Below are 22,179 nucleotides of genomic sequence, written 5' to 3' on the forward strand. Positions count from 1 at the left end.
CAGCCATGAAATTAAAGACGCTTACTCCTTTGAAGGAAAGTTATGACCAACCTAGATAGCCTATTGAAAAGTAGAGACATTACTTTGCCAACAAAGGTCCGTCTAGTCAAGGCTATGGTTTTTCCAGTAGTCAGGTATGGATGTGAGAGTTGGACTGTGAAGAAGGCTGAGCACCGAAGAATTGATGCTTTTGAACTGTGGTGTTGGAGAAGCTCTTGAGAGTCCCTTGGACTGCAAGGAGATCCAACCAGTCCATTCTGAAGGAGATCAGCCCTGGGATTTCTTTGGAAGGAATGATGCTAAAGCTGAAACTGCAATACTTTGGCCGCCTCATGCGAAGAGTTGACTCATTGGAAAAGACTGTGATGCTGGGAGGGATTGGGGGCAGGAGGAGAAGGGGACGACAGAGGATGAGATGGCTGGATGGCATCACTGACTCGATGGACATGAGTCTCAGTGAACTCCGGGAGTTGGTGTTGGACAGGGAGGCCTGGCGTGCTGCGATTCATAGGGTTGCAAAGAGTCGGACACGACTGAGCGACTGATCTGATCTGATGGTTTACAAAAAGAGAGAATAAAAATGCTACCAGAAGTCATTTTAGGGGGAGAAACAAATACACTAAGTTCCATCTAGGGATGTAGATGGAAAAAAATTGTTAAGTTGGTAAAAATATATTTTTAGCTGATATTAATTTTCCTTTTCACTTACCTCCACTCCCCACTATCCAGTGAGTGACCTCCTGAGATTGCCTAGCTCTATCAAATTAACTTATTTATTGCATTTTAGGCTCTTTTGCCTTTTCTTCCTCGTGTGTGCTAGGTCATGTCCGACTCTTTGCAACCTCATGGACTGTAACCTGCCAGGCTCCTCTGTTCATAGGACTCTCCACACAAGAATACTGGAGAGGGTTGCCATGTCTTCCTCCAGGGGATCTTCCCAACCCAAGGACTGAACTTGCATCTCTTATGTCTCCTGCTTTGTAAGGCAGATTTTTTACCACTAATACCACCTGGGAAGCCCCTTTCTCTTGCACACTTCGGATATAAGCAGGACTTTTTCAAACAAATATTTCACAGGGAAATGATCTTAGGACATTTCTATCAGAAAGACTTTCTTGGTAGAACATTTATGTTCCCTATCTTCCCCCCTCCTCAAGTCTCAGATCCTAGAATATAGTTTCTAATGTGATTATTTTTCTAGCTTATACTTTTATTATTCTGTACATTCAGGTAGCTATTTATTTTTCTGCTGTTAAAAATGTTATTGAATTAGTAAAATATCCCCCAAATCTATAAATACTCTTACAGCAAGTGTTTTGTTAAAATTTTAGAATATTTCATTTTAATGGTATTTATGCTTAGCTTGTTAGATTTACTGTTTTGTACAACTTCTTAAAAAACCTATTTCAAGCATTTATAGCTTCTGTGTTAGTAAAATGGCTTTATGATACTGTTTTTTCTATAATAGTTAAAAATGTGATTTGAGTTTTCTTTATCATCAACTATAGTTACATAGATTAAACATGAGCTCTTTCCCGTTTCCCAAAGGTCACATCCCCCCAAAATTTATGAACCTATACTTGACAATAAAAGTTATAGTTCAATGAATAAAAGATTTATGAGACCTAGTTAAAGGCAATGAAAAATTTCCTCTTATTGATTGAATAACTGCAGCCTCTGTTTTAGTTTAATTTTTTGGCATTTTCTACTAGACAGCCAGTTGATTATACAGTCATTTTTTACAGATTTGATTAATTTTCTTAAAAAAGAAATTTGTTATAATAATAAGGAACAGTATAGCTTTATAGTGTTGAAAGAACAAAAATAACTGAATCAAACCTTAAGGTTCTTATCTTTTTTAAATCACTATAAGTCAAAACGGTGACCTTTAAAAATCTGAAAATTTGGACTTCCCTGGTGGTCCAGGGGCTAAGACGCCATACACCCAGCACAGGGGGCCCAAGTTCAATCCCTGGTCAGGGAATTAGATTCCACATGCTGTAACTAAGAGCTTGCTTGCCACACCTAAAGATGCTGCATGCTGTAACTAAGACCTGGCACAGCCAAATAAATATTAAAAAATAAATAAAAAATGAAAATCTGAAAATTTAACAGATGTGTTTCTGAGCTTTTATGAAGACGTCAGTATAATTAGAATATTGATATTAATAACACTCATAGAAGCCTATAGATTAATCTTGACTTTAAACATGCTTAAGTGGCTGACTTACTTGGTTTTTAAGAGTAGTCTCAATATAATTGTGAAGGTGACAATTCAGAAAAATAAAGGTTCAGGATAACATGAAATTAAATAAGGTCTGTAGGAGGAACTCCATTTCATAGTGTTTAAACGGTGCAGTTTCACAGTCCAAATGTGGACACGTTTCTCTTGAAAACATATTTTACCTACAAAGAGTTCCATTTTATGTTTTAGAGTGTGAGGAAATGGGCTGTGCAGACACTGGAAATCAAAGTTAGAGGAACAGTTCAGGAATACCAGAGCACTGACTTTTTGGTTCCATTCCTCATGCCAACCTCCAACCCCCCGGGACTGCAGTAGGGTCTTGCTCATACTGAGTTTGTTTCAAAACAGCAGGAGAGTTGGCACACTGTAAAATTCACCTAAATGGAAGCACATAGATTGTTAGTGTAACAGTTTCTCTGGTACTGTAAGTTTTGTGTAAAGGGGAGAAAAAAAGGAATTTGTCTGGTTCCTCAGCTCTGGTCAGGTAAGGCCTATGATAAAAGAACCACTGGAAACATGGTGCCCATTAGAGAACAAAGGGCCAAGAAAATCGGCTCTGAGATGGGCCTCTGTCCAAAGTGCTTTGTGATGACTCTTGGCTCTTGCCAGAATTTGTATCTTAAATTAAAAAAATCAGGCCCTGATAGCATACAAGTGTGTCTGTATGTATGCCTGCCTGTGGGTCTTTGTGTTTCTGTGCACGTGTGTGTGTGCATGTGCGTGTGTGTGTGTGTGTGTGCATGCACACATGGTCTTTTTCTGCCTATCTGTATCCATAAGAAATGCTGCAGGAATAAAATATTTGTTCAGAGACATTTACATGCTAAAGACTTGAGTATTTTCATTCATAATTTAAATGAGAAAATTCACTGGAAGCACATAAATTTATGAATTGTTGGTACGGTTTTTCTAGGAGTCATATATGGATGTGAGAGTTGGACTACAAAGAAAGCTGACCACCAAAGAATTGATGCTTTTGAACTGTGGTGTTGGAGAAGACTCTTGAGAGTCCCTTGGACTGCAAGGAGATCCAACCCGTCCATCCTAAAGGAAATCAGTCCTGAATATTCATTGGAAGGACTGATGCTGAAGCTGAAACTCCAATACTTTGACCACCTGATGCAAAGAACTGACTCACTAGAAAATACCCTGATGCTGGGAAAGATTGAACGTAGGAGGAGAAGGGGATGACAGAGGATGAGATGGTTGGATGGCATCACCGAATCAATGGACATGAGTTTGAGTAAGCTCTGGAAGTTGGTGATGGACAGGGAAGCCTGGCATGCTGCAGTCCATGGGGTCTCAAAGAGTCGGACACGACTGAGCAACTGAACTGAACTGAGCATGAAAAAAACAAACCTATCAGTGATTTCTGGAAAATGCTGGCTATAAAACTCCTCATAGTTTGCAGAATAAAGGAACGTATAAAGGTTCTTAGACATTCCTAGGTTAACTGACAGTAATCAATTAGACACTACCCAGTGGTGCAGTCTTTTGTGATTTTAAGGTCAATTTTCAGTTTTTTAAGAGATAAAAAGAAATATTCTTTTTATATATGAAAATCCCTTTGTTGAATTTTTAAACTATATGATACATTTGTTCATTGAATATTTGAGGAAATTGTGACTACTGAAAACCAAGCCACCTGGCTGGACTCTCCAAGTAGCCTCATTATTAATAAGCTTCACTAACCATCAGAGGCTCAGTGCGTGGTCTGGGCAGACATGAAAAGGTCTCTCGTAGGAACGTGGTAATCTCCAGGAGAAGCTGGCAGGCTGCCATCTTCAAGGCAAAGGGGCAGCCACATTTAGAGGGGTTCACAGTACCTGTGGAAGGAAAGAGTTCTTTCATAAGCGAACAACCAATAAAAAATACAGAGGCACAGTTTGATGGATATAGCTACACATGTGTAAAATCAAATTGTATATGAGAATGTTACCTATCCATGTGCAAAATGAAACTGTAAATGAGGGTGTCACCTGTACATGTTCAATTTACCCGGTCCCTTTAGCATAATCTATACATCACACTACACCTCTTTTTTCCTCCATTTTGCAATTCTGGAACAAATACCTCAGTATTAAAATGTCAGTCAGTAAGAATTATTTTCCTCAAGGCATTATAGAGAAACAAAATGCAGCTCCACTAGGCCGGAAAGCCTTTTAATGAAAACAAAAACAGAAAGCAGCCTTGCCAGATTTTCACGTACCTATACAATCAGATTTATTCATGGTATAGGCCCGTGAATAGATTTGGAACTACAAAAGTCCTGTCTGCTCACTTTGTAAGAGATGGCTATCTTAATGTTCTTAGGGTAGTGAAGTTGTTTCAGCTTTATCCCAGATGTGTTTCTGTAGCATAAACAAGACTTATTTACTGGATCACCCATGTTATACAGTTTATACAAGCTAGCCTGTCATATTAAGGAATAGCTATACTAGAATATGCAAATATTCTCCTTTGCTTTGAAGAACACCAGTCTCTGAATGAGTTAAATGTTGTATCCACCATAGACCAAAAAATGGATTTTGTTTTAAAGGCAGATAATGGCCAAGGTGACACTATAGAGACTTAAATCCTCAGGATTAGTTCTCAGATACATGACATCACAAATAATGGAGAAATATATTGATTACTTATCAGTGTTCAGAAAAGAAGACAAAGACATGTCTCCCTTAGAAGAAAATAGTTTGAATGAATCAACTTATCAAGCAATAACTATATCATTACATATTAACCTTCCTAAAAATATCTTTGCTGCTGCTGCTGCGAAGTCGCTTCATTCGTGTCCGACTCTGTGCGACCCCATAGACGGCAGCCCACCAGGCTTCCCCATCCCTGGGATTCTCCAGGCAAGAACACTGGAGTGGGTTGCCATTTCCTTCTCCAATGCGTGAAAGTGAAAAGTGAAAGTGAAGCCGCTCAGTTGTGTCTGACTCTAGCAACCCCATGGACTGCATCCTACCAGGCTCCTCCGTCCATGGGATTTTCCAGGCAAGAGTACTGGAGTGGGGCACCATTGCCTTCTCCAAAAATATCTTTAAATAGCTCTAAAATATTTCCTGTGTATTTGGCTTTCATAATTGCTATAATATACAATCATGGCTTATATTGATAGTGGGTAGAATTATGGTTTTTCTGACCATATCTGGCTATTGCTTCCCCATGAAAACCATTATATTTTCCACAGAGGTAATATGTGGCTGGGGACATTGCCTCTTATTAAGAATGAAAAAGCACTGTTTACAATAGCCAGGACGTGTAAGCAACCTAGATGTCCATCGGCAGATGAATGGATAAGAAAGCTGTGTTACATATATGCAACGGAATATTACTCAGCTATTAAAAATAATGCATTTGAATCAGTTCTAGTGAGGTGGATGAAATTGGAGCCTATTATACAGAGCGAAGTAACTCAGAAAGAAAAACACCAATACAGTATATTAATGCATATATATGGAATTTAGAAAGATGGTAACGATAACCCTATATGTGAGACAGCAAAAGAGAAACAGATGTAAAGAACAGACTTTTGGACTCTGTGGGAGAAGGCGAGGGTGGGATGATTTTAAAGAATAGCATTGAAACATGTGTATTATCATATGTGAAATAGATCGCCAGTCCAGGTTCAATGCATGAGACAGGGTGCTCAGGGCCGGTGTGCTGGGATGACCCTGAGGGATGAGATGGGGAGGGAGGTGGGAGGGAGGGTCAGGATGGGGAACACATGTACACCCATGGCTGAACCATGTGAATGTATGGCAAAAACTACCACAATATTGTAGAGTAATTAGCCTCCAATTAAAATAAATAAAAATTTAAAAAATGGTACTAAAAAAAAGGAATGAAAAAGACAAACTTCTCTATTGTTTCCAGACTGATACTTGCTTATACCATAATTATTTTTAAAATGCAAACTGAGCTATGTATTGACTTAAAAGTGGAACTAAAGAAGATATTCCAATCTTATATTCATTGAATGAATGTTCTAGAGTCTACATGATGCTTGAACTTGCCTAGATGTGCAACTGTTTTTTAAAACATAATTGAACACTAGTTATTTAGTGTAAACTTCTGGATCTGTGCTTGTAATCCTAAGGATATCATCTAGATTCTTCTTGTCAGTCCCATAGACAATGAGCTTGGTCTTAGTCCAGGCTTTCTCATAAGTATCATCTGAAATATTCTGTTATAGGGAACAATTACTGACTTATAAATAGTCTCACCAAAAAACTGTTATACCAAGCATACCATATCGCCAGTGATACTTATGCGGTCTCATGGAGATGTGAGAACATTCTGGCCTATGAAGCTATTTCCATCTAACGTGGCTTTGGCTTCTCTCTGTTCTGAAGGACCCCTAGGAGATCCGGGGCAGTTTGGGGATGTCTCCTGGCAGGCCTAAACTAGATTCTGTGGTTGCTGGATTATCCTCAAGTCCTACTACAAATCAGACCCAATTTCGTGAGTCTTTCTAGGATAACCTAGACTCTTGTGAACTTGAGGGAATCTTTGGGAACAACTTTCATCATTAGGTTAAAAGACTAACATCATAATTCGGTGTTTTGTCAACAGTTAAGTCAAGAAGATTTTCTTTGATTTGAAGGAAACGGCAATCCATTCCAGTGTTCTTGCCTGAAGAATCCCAGGGACAGAGGAGCCTGGTAGGCTCCCGTCTATGGGGTCGCACAGAGTGGGACATGATGAAGTGACTTAGCAGCAGCAGCAGCAGAGAAAGAGCAAAATGATGGAAAAATGCAAAAAAATTATTGGTATGAAAGTAGAAGACAATATGTTTTCTTTGATTATTATTTAGTTCTAATATTACACTCTAGCCATCCTTTTATATTTCATGCCTTTAGAGATAAAGTAGGTTTGGCATCACTTAACTAAGGATAATCCTTAAGACATCATCAGGGAATCTGCATTTCAAATCACTAGGGTAGGTCAAAAGGAAGAGACCTCAGTGTCTTCATCAGTTAATGATACTCATTCCAAAACCATATTGGAATTTGCTACTCCATAAAAAACAGTGGTACACATACTCATAAGCTTGTATGGTATAGAACACACATATGCACAAAATGGTGTTAAAAAAGATGTTCAGGAATCTCTTTGTCTCTATTCTTCTATGATGGGACTCAATTATACTTTTAATAAATAAGTACAGTAAATCGAACATTCATAGTTCAGATAATCTGAACCTTAAATTTTGAATTTCATGTTAAATATGATAATAAACTATGATTAAGTATTTTAATATTTTAGCGATTTGAGAAGCTTTTTGTGTTTAATTTCATTTGGTCTAGCCCTTTTTTGTATCTTCAAGAGTAATGAAAAAACACAAAACCTGACCAAATCCTTTCCTGGAACAGCACTTTCCCACAATTTCCTTTTCTCACGGAGGACTAAAACTGATCTTGACATTTACAATATTAGGAGTCAGAGACCACAAAGCAATGAATGTTTCATATGGCCTACAGCTCTTTGCTCCTGTCTATAGTCTTCTCCTCTGGTTCCTGCCCTCACTTTGTGGGTTTTATGCACATGCTCACATCCATGCACAGGGAATAGGGGAGAAGGTACAGTGGAAGACATGGGAAGGTGGTAAGAATGTGAAAGAGGAAAGGGAAATATTACGTGCTCCTAAAGCAGAGATTCTTACAAGCAGGGGTTCTTGTAGTAAAGGGAGTCTCCTTACTGTCATCTAAAAAGTCTTCCTCCTCATCCTCCTTTCTCAGTCTCCTCTTGGTCTCCTCATCATAAATGATACCCAGCAGGTTGGCTGGACTCTCACTTTCCCCATGACACAGCTCATTCAGCCGGACGCCGATTGCCTACCATGAACAGAAAAAGAATGAAACAGCGTGAGGTATATGTCAGACTGTAAAAGAGGTTCTCACATTACAGAGGTCGTCGGCAATCAATTCATGGGGATTGTCTTCAGCGTAAGTTTCCTCTGTTTGCCATAGTGTTCTTACCACCACATTTCCCAACATGGGAATCCAGGGAAGGAAGGCACTAATGCTGTCTCCAAGGTCATTGAGCCTAAAGACTTATAGGAACTGGAATGGTATTTATTCTCACACAAAACTTTTTCTGAAAGTATTTTTATTCCTCAAAGGTCATTTATTTTATAGATCTCACATAAGGGAGTATGCAGTTGTATTTTCTTTTAACTATTTTTATTTATTTAAAAAGTTTTTTTTTTTTTTTTTTTTTTCTGGCCATGCTGCATGGCACATGGGATCTTAGTTCTCCAGTTCAGTTCAGTTGCTCAGTCATGTCTGACTCTTTGTGACCCCACAGACCACAGCATGCCAGGCCTCCCTGTTCACAACCAACTCTCAAAGCTTGCTCAAACTCATGTCTATCAAGTTGATGATGCCATCCAACCATCTCATCCTCTGTCGTCCCCTTCTCCTACCGCCTTCAATCTTTACCAGCATCGGGGGCTTTTCCTATGAGTCAGTTCTTCACATCAGGTGGCCAAAGTATTGCAGTTTCAGCTTCAGCATTAGTCCTCTTAATGAATATTCAGGACTGATTTCCTTTATGATGGACTGGTTGGATCTCTTGCAGTCCAAGGGACTCTCAAGGGTCTTCTCCAACACCACAGTTCAAAAGCATCAATTCTTCAGTGCTCAGCTTTCTTTATGGTCCAACTCTCACATCCATAAATGACTACTGGAAAAATCATAGCTTTGACTAGACAGACCTTTGTTGGTAAAGTAATGTCTCTGCTTTTTAATATGCTGTCTAGGTTGGTCACAGCTTTTCTTCCAAGGAGCAAGTGTCTTTTAATTTCATGGCTGGAGTCACCATCTGCAGTGATTTTGGAGCCCCCAAAATAAAGTCTCCCACTGTTTCCATTATTTCCCCATCTAACCCATGCTTCTTGCATTGGAAGTGCAGAGTGTTAACCACTGGACCATCAGGGAAGTCCTGTATAGTTGTTTTTAATGGAGGATTTTGCTGCAGCAAAAAATAAGAAGTCACATTTCCTCAGAATGTTTCTGATCATGCAATTTTATGAGGATAGCAGTGTTATGCTAATGAATTTGGAGGCTGGCATGACTTCTAGAACTGCAATTTTATTTGTATCTTTCATCATATATGCAATCAAAATTTTCTTATATACTTTGTTTCCCCCTCATGATATGCTATGAATTAGAAATATTAACTATTCTTTTGAAATATTAGCTATTCTTTTGATAGTGTCCTGAACATCAACATTAGAAACATGACTTTTACCTCAACACATAAACAACATTGGCTTTTATAAGGTATTCACAAAACCAATGCTTACTATCTGTTCTTCGGAGTCATCATGTACTAACATCTGATTTTAAAAAAAGAATTTCCCCCCAAAAAAGAGACAAAATATGCTACCTCTAATCCCTTTCACATTCTAATTACATGTTGTATAGAATAAAAGAAGAGACACATACATAGGAAAAAGACTCAAAAAGATAAAATGAGCACTGAACTTGGTCTGACAGTGTGATTACTCTGTGCATTGGTAAGAACAAAATTCCAGCTAATTTTCTTCTTCCTTTCTGCATCATCCTTTTCAAATATTTAGAAAAACGACTAAATTCTGGGCATGCAAGAGATTTGATTTTCTGTTGGAAAGTTACAAAAATATGTCCGTGTGTGCATGTGCATGCTGTCGCATCTGACACTTAACGATCCTATGGACAATAGCCTGTAAGGCTCCTCTGTCGATGGAATTTTCCAGGTAAGAATACTGGAGCAGGTTGCCATTTCCTACTTCAGGGAATCTTCCTGACCCAGGGACTGAACCCACATTTCCTGTGTCTCCTGCGTTGGCAGGTGAATTCCTTACCACTGAGCCACCTGGGAAGCTCAAAAGATATGTCTAGAGCTCTTCAAATAAAAACACACTTTGTTTGAACATCTTGGTTATTTGAGAACAAAGGGGTCTCCTTAAAGTCTGCAATTGAGGAGTAACAAAAACCACATCAATACAAAAGAAATGCAGCTCAGTTGCTAACTTGAGAAGTTTTAAGCAAACAAAACAAAACGTGAAAGCAAAAACCACCACCTCAACAGAAAGCCTTGTCCTGATGCTACTATTTTAGAAATTCTAAAGAAGTGTTAGGTGGTTAGAATAGGAAAAAGGAGTCCAGAATGGCGGTGGCTAAAAGACAAAGAAGGGAAAAGCCTGTGAAAACAGAACAAAGGAAGGTCTGAGGACAGGAGTGAGGACCTCAGGTAAAACCAACAGCACTCCTGGCTAGCCCAATTTACATAGGGCAGGCCCAAGGGGAGGAGAAAAAACCTATGAAAAGAGGAACCAAAATTGAGCTGGGGGCTTCTCTTCTCTTTGAGTCTTCTGGGTCGACTCCCTCTCACACCTCAAGGATATATTTTCTTTTGCTTTCTTAATAAAACTGAGCTGTAACACGAAGCTGTAACACTGGTCCGTCCATTGCTTCAAATTTTTGCTGTAACAAGGAAATTTACATGGGGCTGTAACACTGGTCTGTCCGTCACTTCAAATTTTTGCTGTGGCGAGAAAGAACCGAGGAAATTACACACTCCCCCAACAGAAGGAAACAAGGAATTATGAGTCTGAGCAAAGCCAGAAGACTTAATAGTGAGAGTCAAGGGGAGAAAAAATCTACATTGATCTCCCCCGGATTCTGAAACCAAGCAATTTAAGTTAAACCCACAGTTCACAAAACTTAGAAGGTTTCTCAAAAAATGAACTTACTTGGGATAATATAAAATATCTAAATAATAATTTAGAGCTCTACATCTCTTTCAAGACAAGAAAAGTGCCTTAGGAATATGATTATTCCTTCTTCATTCATCAAATATTTATTATGCGAGGTAGTTTGCTAGTTATTAAATAAAACATAAAGTTGAATAAACTGTTATAGTGCATCAGTGTCTTTATTAATATGCCTGAGTAGATTATAAACTTTCATAAAGAAGTATCACTGTTTGGCAATTAGGAAAGTTAGGTTGAAAAACCCGCTCAAGGTCACTCAGCAGCCTTGAACTGGGATTCAAACATAGATTCTCAAGAATTGGTGTTAGGCTAATGGGAAAGGGAAAAGCGGATATTTCAGATGGAGAGTTCCCAAAGACCCATATTCAGGGACATGCACTGACGTGTTCAGAGACTATCAACTAAGCCACTTGGTTGAAGCACCATTTTCTGAGCAGAAATAATGTGCCTGAGGGCTTGGAAAGGTAAATCGGGACCAGATTCCACAGTTCTTGAAGCTGGACTTCATTTTGCATTCTGAAGGATGAAAGGCAGTTTTTGAGCAGGGGAGAAGCGTTATCACTCCTTCCAGGGACACCATGCTAGCTGTCTAAAAATGTAGAGACAAACCATTTATCCTGCTTTCAAAATTTAGTATCATAACTTATCATTGAACACCTCTTAGATGTAAAGGATTGAGATAAATGTCCTTTAGGTACATCAGCTCATTGACTTCATCATCTATAATCTTGGTGTGATTTGAATAAAGGTTGTGGAAAGAGCTGAGATGCCAGGCTGAGCAATTTGGGTTTTTATCCCCAGGGAAAAGGAGGGCCACTGAAGCACTATACCGTGATTTGCATTTTAGCCTAATCATTCTGACAGCAGTTTGGAGAATGAATTGGAAGGAGAGAGTCTGGAGGCTGGGAGATGAGATATGAATGTTCTGCTTTTAGACGGGCTATGCCAAAGGGAGATTTTATTGGCAGTGTGTAGGATGGGTCAGAGAGGGGAGATTGTGGGAGGAAACCAAATAGGAAAATACTTTAGTCACACAGAGGAGAAGTAATGAAGATCTGACCTCAAAGGGCATCAGTGACACGGAAGAGGTGGAATCAATAAGGAAAGGAGGTTGAGAATATGTTTAAAGACTGTCATTTCAGATGATGGTAGTTCTATCAAAAAGAATAGAAAATTCAAGAGGGGTTACAGATGGGGGTGTGTTTAAATGGAGAGAAGCATTTCAGTTTGGTCAGATTTAGTTTCAGAACATTAAGTAAATGCCTCCAAAGTACAGTTGGTGAAGTTGGTCAGGGATCTGAAAAGTGCTATGGATAGAGAACTGGGTACTTCTAGCTCTAACACAGGAATAAATGCAAGCCTGGTGGAGATTATACAGGAAGAACTGATAAGAGATGCTGAGAATGTTTACATTTACAGGGAGGAAAGAGGCAGAGGATCAGAAAGGGAGCCAGAAGAGATAATAATGTCTAACTTTGTAGATTTATTGGGAAGATTAAATGAATTATTTCCCCCTGAAATGTTTTGTTCAGTGCTTGGTACATAACAGATACTCAGATTATCTCCCAAACAAATGAACAAACAGAAACTCAAAACGTCTTCACTTTACTCGGCCTAATTTTTATAGAAGAAAATCAAAAGCTCACGTCTCCCCACTGGTAGAAGAGCTTGGCAGCATTCCACTGCAACTTCTGGTTCCGCTTGTTGCCCACAATGGGGGACCGTCCCCTGGAAAGGCCTTTCTTAGTGATGTTCACATGATGTCCTTTCATCCACTCTGGCCAGTTGCCACGGTTGCAGCGGTGCACAAAACGGGCACATTCCAGGAACAATGCTGCTCTGGCTACCACCGGTGCTTCCTGAGTAGGGTTGTTAAGGAAAGAGTAATGTGGGATTAAGAAACAATGAATCTGACCTTAAAGCCAATGCCTATGTACTCTTAGCTTATTTTTGCCTTTGTATTTTGATTTGGTTTAGCCATATTTCCCCTGTGGCTCAGCAGTAAGGAATCCACTTGCAACGCAGGAGCCACAGGAGACAGGGATTTGATCCCTAAGTCAGGAAGATCCCCTGGAGAAGGAAATGACAGCCCACTCCAGTATTCTTGCCTGGAGAATCCCATGGACAGAGGAGCCTGGCGGGCTACAGTCCCTAGGGTCACAAAGAGTCAGACACAATTGAGCGACTTAGCAGCAGCAGCGATATTTCCCAGGGTAGTGTTAACATGGTTACAGTAGTAGTGGGAAATCTGGAAAATGAATCCATGAAGGCAAATTTGAGTATTGAATAATGAGACATTTTAAGTCGGTTTCTGCATGTACTTTTCTCCTTTTGGAGAATCTCAAGTAATTCCATGACTCTATCTTTTCATATTTCAGAGACAGTGGGGATTTGAGTGTGAAATCACTTTTAATAAGGAGATTTTAAATATGAAGCTTTTTTAAACCTAAAATTAGCATGATGAAAACATATATTCAATTTCTAGAACTAGATGTAGATTAACCAAAGATGTCAGTTTTTTAAGGACCTTCCACAAACTCAAAGGACATGCAACTGCTCTCTCACTTTGGCTAATAAGAAAAAGAAGAGCTTACTATATCAGGCTGAGTTGTGAGGATAAACAGAATAAAATGGGGCCTGAAATGAGAAAAAAACAAATAAATGAATGAATGAATAAATAAACTCGGTTGAGTTAGTCTCTTTCTCTAATTTTTCATAAACAGATCAAATTCTGCTTAAATAGGAATGGTTTCAATTGAAAATGTTTGACAAAGAGGAAATTGCTTAATTGGTAAATGAAAAACAGCATTTCTTCAGGAAAACAAAAATATGACTCCGTCTTGTCAAGATGTGCTTGAAAAATAAAAGCAAGAACTTTTTGTTAATATCCAGAAACTTATAAGAGTAAGATATCTACTCTTTAGAAGCCAAGAAAAATTTAATATGGGAAAGAATGTGAAGTTTCCCATAGGTCAACAGGTCACAAAAAATACATACATCAAACATTTACTTGTGTCAGTTAAAATATATATATATATATAACAATATTTGCTATCATCTTGAAAGTGAAAGTTGCTAAATCATGTCTGATTCTTTGCAAACCCAAGGACTATACAGTCCATGGAATTCTCCAGGCCAGAATACTGGAGTGGGTAGCCTTTCCCTTCTCCAGGGGATCTTCCTAACCCAGGGATCAAACCTAGGTCTCCCACATTGAAAGCAGATTCTTTACTAGCTAAGCCACAAGGGAAGCCCAAGAATACTGGAGTGGGTAGCCTATCCCTTCTGCAGGGATCTTCTTGACCCAGGAGTTGAACTGGGGTCTCCTACATTGCAGGTGGATTCTTTACCAGATGAGCTATCAGGGGGAAGCCCTTGCTATCATCTTAGAGTTACCTAATGAATCCCATGTCCCATGTCCCACATATTTTCAAATGGAAACAGTTTTCATGATTCAAGTAATAGCATTCTTAACAATGCCTCAATCTATAATGTCAAAATAGGTGCTAATGTATAGAGAATATCAATTATGTTCCAACTAGTTTTTATAAATTGTAATTCTTAATTATCATAACAACCCTATGAAATAATATCCTCATTTTAATGTTTTTTAATACGAGGTATAACTTTTCCACTCTTATGTTGCTGGGAAGAAGCAGACATGAGATTCATTTTCAGGTCTCTCATGCTCAGATCTGTACCTCTTTGCTATCTTCAAGATCTTAATTCATGCTCATATACACACCTGGGGAACAGATGATTTCTAGAATGCATGTAGAAAGTTACTGTTTAAAAATGGAACATTAATGTCATGTAAAACACAAGTAAGCACATAATTTTCCCATTTAAAATATATTTTATGGTCCATCCATCTGAATCATCAATGAATAAAGGCAACTGACCTTTGCTGTTTTGTTCATTTCTCTCCCTATCCTCACCTCAAGTGCTCTGTGATCCACTTATGTCAAACTGGTTAGTCTCCCAGATATGACATCTCATACCTTTCCATGTTTTGTTTCCATCACTTGCAGAGCCTTTAAGCCCCTTTTCTATCTAGCAGATTCTCACTTGTAAGCTTCAGTTTAGTTATCTCCTCTAAGAAGATTTCCTTAATCCCTTCCTCTTCAGGCAGAGGCAGTTACTTCATACTGTCTGGTAACACACTATCTCAAATACCCTGGATGTTTCAAGCAAGTTAGCCCTTTAAGCATTTTTCCATTGTTTACAACTTAAACGAAACTATCAAGAATCCTAATAAGAAATTTAATTATGTTGGGACTTAATTTTACAAAAAATATGACATATTGCCATTGAAGATAAAGTTAATCTATGTGCAGTTAATCTAAGGCAGAATAGAAGATAAACACAATGATGAACATCTATCATTAATAAAAGATGGACACTGATGATGAGAAACTATCCTCAACTTTACTGGTGCCAAGACTTGATAGCAGGTCAGAAGGATAGAAAGACTTTAGAATGCAAAGGCTTAGATGAATTTCTGCATTAAACTTATCATTACCATAGTGCCATAACATCCCAACTAAAGATCTATACTCTTTCCTTGTATTAAATATTCAGTTTACTAAAGATTTCAGATATGCTAATCTGCATTTGGAAAAGCCTGGAATATCTATCTCTAAAAAGGAGCTTCAGTCTGGAAGGCAAGGCAAGTGATGCAAATCTATTCTTATCATGTCACATTTTGACACATTTCCAATATAAAGCAATGAGATTCATTGCTTAATGACAGGAAGGCAGAAACAACACTGCTGGAATAGCATTAGGTGATGAACTTTAGCTCTTTCATGATTAATGAGCATAAAAACTTAACCCAATTCAAATGTATGGGGCAGAGATTTTTTTTTTTTCACATATTTCGTTTAACTATTAAATTGCACTGAGAAGACTAACAGAAGATGAATAAAAAACCCAGACTGTGCTATGTAAGGCTTCCCATGTAGGTTGGCTTGGCTTCTTTAGCAAATATGTTTTATTTGCTTAGGAAACTTAAGGCATTTTGAATCAAAAACAATTTTAATTATCTGCTCTCAAAAGCTTCTTATGATAAAACCCAGACATTATCAGTTATTGGCCCTAAGAAATCCTACTTTAAGTTGGAAAACAGAACTGAGACCATTATCAAAATAATTCCCATTAATTGACTATATAGCACAACATTAAAGGGAAGGTTAGTTATTATTGATAATTTGATTCATGTAAATTGCCAAACTCAGTAACTTTTGGAAATGTCACTGTCTGCATTAAGGGATGATGACACAGAGTAACTCAAATATTGCCTTCTTATTATAAACCTCGCAAATCTTGTAGGTGAAAGCAGACTTGGGGATCCTCTAGTCAAGAGGACACTGAGTACTAACAATTTCTGTGGTACTGTAGTGTGTGTGTTACTGTACGGACAATGGAGGGTGCTGGTGTAGTATAAAGCTAAGGACTCAACTGTGCGTCCTCATAGAAGATCCTTGGCAATAAGAACCGACTTCACACTGTATGTGAAAGAGTAGTCAAGGCATTATATTGTGGGTGTGGCTATAGGAATTATTTTCCTTATAAGTTCCTTTCAAAGTGTAAGTTAGAAAGTATTGATTTGAGGAGCAGGGTTATGGAATACCTTAGACAAAGGATTCTTCCTGGACATAAAGGAAAGTTGGTTTTTCCTCTTTTGATGGACTTGCCTCTTAATGGCTCAGAGCAATCTCATGAAGCAGCAAAACAATGGAGACACGACAGAATGGGCAGGGATGGATTCACATCACGGAGAAAAACAGCACAAATGGAGAAAAATGAATCAGAAGAAGGCTGCATGGATGAAGAGAACCATGGAGTTTCAGAGACACAGTCAAAACTGAACATCAAAACAAACTTTGGTACCGTTGGTATACCACAGAGAATTTTGCTGGTGGTCCTAAAAGAAAACTAGGCAGATTTAAATTCTTTCTGATTAACATGTCTGCCAGATCACCTTTCTATTCTGTGTTCCATAATGCCACAGAGCAGCTTCAGTTCCATTATGTCATAACTTTGCAGTTGCCAGAAAAGCAAGAAGCAATTTGAACTGGTGAGATAAAATGTTAGGTTGAACTTTATGGAATCTCTAAGTTTGCTGGTCAAATATAGTACCATATCATCAATTTCATATGGTTTGGTTTTATATACGGTGTTGTCTGCAATGGTTACAGAGCTGTCTATTTAAAATTACAAAACATCATGCATTATGCAGTAAGTTATTTCTCTAACATTCTTCAGCTAGAAAACTTCAAGTATCAGGCTATTTCCCCTTGACTTCTTTTGGCACTTTTTCCTGCATTTGATAAGATTGTTATGTATATTGAATGTTTCCTTTATGAAGGTAAAGCAGAGAACTAGAATACTAATTCAAACAGCTGTGCTTTATTTTGCCTGGGGACGTAGAAAATATCTTTACCAAGATATGATGGTTAATTGAAGGTTATAATTGCGATACATTCCTTCCCCTGAAGGACTTATGTAAACTTGTTATGTAAGAAGAAACCCTGATTGATCCTGAAAACTCATAACACCAGGGCAGGAACTGTTTTAAAGACAATGTTTTATGTTGGTTCCTGGGGAATTACATAATATTTTTATTGCCTTACAATAAAATGTAAAGCTCTTGCTGGTGTAAGATACTTATTTATTTAAGACCACTGGGAATAAGCAGGCATTGTGGGTCTTAGTGTATGCTGGAACCTTGTTTGCTGGAGGGCACGTGCTTGTGAGCCAGTATTTATTACTTAGCTTGTATTGAATTCTCTGCCCGAGATCATTAAGCAACTGACAGGCTGTCTCTGTCCCTGCACATTCCTGCAGTAGCTGCGGGCAACTGAAATGATTCAGTGTCAGGCTAGATGCAGGCATTTCAGTTGAGTACGTAGTTTGGCTGGGTTGGCATTTTAACACTCAGATCATGCTAATATCTTGCATAATTGTTTTAAAAATCAAATAAGGACTCCTATTTCTGACAATATGATGGATTAAGTGTGAAGACAAACATCTTTTGGTTTAGACATTTAAAAGTGCTGGATAAAATATCCAAATTTTTTTCACTTTATTTTTGCTTTTGCTTCTGATATGAGATGATAGACCATTGAAAAGTAGAAATTACAAGAAAATTCAATTCTAGAGTGAAGGCAGGGAGAAAGGTGTGAACTAGTGAAGGAATATTTGCTCTGAGGGTTTCTATTGACTATGGCAAGACCGGAGTATGGGTTTTCAATGGACCACAAATTAAATGTCAGTATTCATGTGGAGTGGAGGGTCAGGCCACACACTCCTTTATAAAGCCAATATCCCAGATGGGAGTATTTTTTTTTATTAAACTTCAGTTGAGAGAGCTACTGCCAGTAGATCATCACCAAAGAAATGTCTGAAAGGTTTCTTTTAGAAGAAGGACATAGATCCTAGGAAGGAATGTCTGAGATGCAAGGAGAAATGGTGAGCAAAGACTATACTCAGCTCTTGGGCAAATTTAAAAATTATTTTCCTAACAACTAATAAAAATAAAGTTTACTTTGTCAATGTTAAAACAAAAACAGAGAACTAAATCTTGGACAACTGGCATTAAAACCCTCTACAGTCTTTTATTATTTGCATGAAGAGTAAAGATATTCATTAATTTTAGACTGCATTGAGTTAAATATGCATGCAATTTTAAAAATATAAATAGAATATAACAAATTTCAAACTGATAAGGGAAATGAATAAAACAAAGCTAAACCAAAGCAAAGAAAAATCCAACATAATTCAAAAGAAGGCATGAAATTGAAACAAGAACACACATACAATGAAACAGTAAAAAAAAATGTGGTAAGTAGTCCGAAGAAGACAGAACTGAATCTATATAAGTAAATATAATCTTTCTAGGGAAAAAGATCATTAAAATGGTTTAAAATTCAAATACTTGTTTTCTATAAGAGATAAAACTAAAACACAAAGATACAGAAATGTTGAAAGGATTTACAAAAAGATATACAAGTCCAATGCTAAACTAGTAAACTTGTTTCAACTGTATTAATATTAAAGAAAAATATATCCTTATATACTAAAAATAAATTGGGTCACTAGGTAGTGAAAAGGCCCTGATGCTGGGAAAGACTGAAGGAAGGAGGAGAAGGGGACGACAGAGGACAGATGGTTGGATGGCATTACTGACTTAATAAGAGTGTGAGCAAGCTCCAGGAGATGGTGAAGGACAGGGTAGCCTGGTGTACTGCAGTCCACGGGGTCACAACGAGTGGGACATGACTGAGTGACTGAACAAGAACAAGGTAGTGATAATATTTTTATAGGACCTGATACATATTATATTTCTAAACTACCTGCCTCCTCTAAATCAATAAAACAAAAATTGCTGGAACTTCAAGGTAAATGGATAACTTTGCCATCAAATCCCTTACCAATATACAGTGGAAGTGACAAATAGATTCAAGGGATTAGATCTGATAGAGTGCCTGAAGAACTATGGATGGAGGTTCGTGACATTGTACAGGAGGCAGTGATCAAGACCATCCCCAAGAAAAAGAAATGCAAAATGGTTGTCTGAGGAAGCCTTACAAATAACTGAGAAAAGAAGAGAAGTGAAAGGCCAAGGAGAAAAGAAAGATATACCCATTTGGAATGCTAGTCCAAAGAATAGTAAGGAGAGATAAGAAAGCCTTCCTCAGTGATCAATGCAAAGAAATAGAGGAAAAAAATAGAATGTGAAAGACTAGAGATCTCTTCAAGAAAATTGGTATCTCTTCAAGAGATACCAAGGGAACATTTCATGCAAAGATGGGCACAATAAAGGACAGAAATTGTATGGACCTAACAGACGCAGAAGATATTAAGAAGAGGTGGCAAGAATACACAGATGAACTATACAAAAAAGATCTTCATGACCCAGATAACCATGATGGTGTGATCACTCACCTAGAGGCAGGAGGCAGACATCCTGGAATGTGAAGTCAAGCGGGCCTTAGGAAGCATCACTACAAACAAAGCTAGTGGAGGTGATGAATTCCAGCTGAACTATTTCAAACCCTAAAAGATGATGCTGTGAAAGTGCTGCATACAATATGCCAGCAAATTTGGAAAACTCAGCAGTGACCACAGGACTGGAAAAGATCAGTTTTCATTCCAATCCCAAAGAAAGGCAATGCCAAAGAAGGCTCAAACTACTACACAATTGCACTCATCTCACATGCTAGTAAAGTAATGCTCAAAATTCTCCAAGCCAGGCTTCAACAGTACATGAACCATGAACTTCCAGATATTCAAGTTGGATTTAGAAAAGCCAGAGGAACCAGAGATCAAATTGTTAACATCCACTGGATCATCGAAAAAGCAAGAGAATACCAGAAAAACATCTGCTGCTGCTGCTGCTGCTAAGTCGTTTCAGTCGTGTCCTACTCTGTGCGACCACATAGACGGCAGCCCACCAGGCTCCCCTGTCCCTGGGATTCTCCAGGCAAGAACACTGGAGTGGGTTGCCATTTCCTTCTCCAATGCATGAAAGTGAAGTCGCTCAGTCGTGTCCAACTCCTAGCAACCCCATGGACTTCAGCCCACCAGGCCCCTCCATACATGGGATTTTCCAGGCAAGAGTACTGGAGTGGGTTGCCATTGCCTTCTCCGAGAAAAACATCTGCTTTATTGACTATGCCAAAGCCATTGACTGTGTGGATCATAACAAACTGTGGAAAATTCTTAAAGAGATGGGAATAACAGACCACCTGACCTGCCTCCTGAAAAATCTGTATGTAGGACAAGAAGCAACAGTTAGGAGCAGACATGGAACAACAGACTGATTCCAAATAGGAAAAGGAGTACGTCAAGTCTGTATATCCTCACCCTGCTTATTTAACTTACATGCAGAGTACATCATGAGAAATGCTGGACTGGAAGAAACACAAGCTGGAATCAAGACTGCCGGGAGAAATATCAATAACCTCAGACATGCAGATGATACCACCTTTATGGCAGAAAGTGAAGAAGAACTAAAGAGCCTCTTGAGAAAGTAAAAAAGGAGAGTGAAAAAGTTGTCTTAAAACTCAACATTCAGAAAACTAAGATTATGGCATCCTGTCCCATCAGCTCATAGCAAACAGATGGGCAAACAATGGAAACAGTGAGAGACTTTATTTTGGGGGGCTCCAAAATCACTGCAGATGGTGAATGCAGCCATGAAATTAAAAGACTCTTGTTTCTTAGAAGAAAAGCTATGACAAACCTCAGTTCAGTTCAGTTCAGTTGCTCAGTCATGTCTGACTCTTTGCAACCCCATGGACTGCAGCATGCCAGGCCTCCCTGTCCATCACCAGCTCCCAGAGTTTACTCAAAGTCATGTCCATTGAGTCAGTGATACCATCCAACCATCTCATCCGATCTCATCCCCTTCTCCTCCTGCCTTCAATCTTTCCCAGCATCAGGGTCTCTTCAAATAAGTCTTCATTTCAGGCGGCCAAAGGATTGGAGTTTCAGCTTTAGCATCAGTCCTTCCAATGAATATTCAGGACTGATTTCCTTTAGGATCTCCTTGGATCTCCTTGCAGTCCAAGGGACTCTCAAGAGTCTTCTCCAACACCACAGTTCAAAGGCATCAGTTCTCCGGTGCTCAGCTTTCTTTAATAGTCCAACTCTCACATCCATACATGACTACTGGAAAAACCATAGCTTTGACTAGATAGACCTTTGTTGGCAAAGTAATGTCTCTGCTTTTTAATATGCTGTCTAGGTTGGTCATAGCTTTTCCTCCAAGAAGCAAGTGTCTTTTAATTTTATGGCTTCAGTCACCATCTACAGTGATTTTTGGAGCCCCCCAAAATAAAGTCTGGCACTGTTTCCACTGTTTCCCCATCTACTTGCCATGAAGTGATAGGACCAGATGCCATGATCTTAGTTTTCTGAATGTTTACCAACCTAGACAGAATAGTAAGACAGGGACTCTTGAGAGCTCCTTGGACTGCAAGGGGATCCAATCAGTCCATCCTAAAGGAAATCAGCCCTGAATATTCATTGAAAGGAGCGATGCTGAAGCTGAAACTCCAGTCCTTTGGCCACCTGATGCAAAAAACTGACTCATTTGAAAAGACCCTGAAGCTGGGAAAGATTGAAGGTGGGAGGAGAAGGGGACGACAGAGTATGAGATGGTTGG

General features: G+C 38.7%; 1 protein-coding gene across 23 annotated transcripts in view; it reads right to left on the reverse strand.

Annotated features, from left to right (window-relative positions):
• UNC80 (unc-80 subunit of NALCN channel complex) overlaps positions 1 to 22,179 on the reverse strand; it is a 230,089-nt gene that overhangs the window by 110,120 nt on the left and 97,790 nt on the right. For all 23 annotated transcript variants that reach the window (XM_086342424.1, XM_086342463.1, XM_086342385.1 and 20 more), the window contains exons 23-25: positions 12,653 to 12,865; positions 7,947 to 8,082; positions 3,938 to 4,071 (exon numbers count right to left, since the gene is read on the reverse strand). In XM_086342424.1, coding sequence (XP_086198550.1) covers positions 3,938 to 4,071; positions 7,947 to 8,082; positions 12,653 to 12,865 — 483 coding nt within the window. The remainder of the gene's footprint in view (positions 1 to 3,937; positions 4,072 to 7,946; positions 8,083 to 12,652; positions 12,866 to 22,179) is intronic.

This window comes from Bos grunniens, chromosome 2 (genome assembly GCF_055505025.1).
Source record: "Bos grunniens cultivar Pamir isolate PY7600 chromosome 2, Bosgru_T2T1.0, whole genome shotgun sequence".
NCBI lineage: Eukaryota > Metazoa > Chordata > Mammalia > Artiodactyla > Bovidae > Bos > Bos grunniens.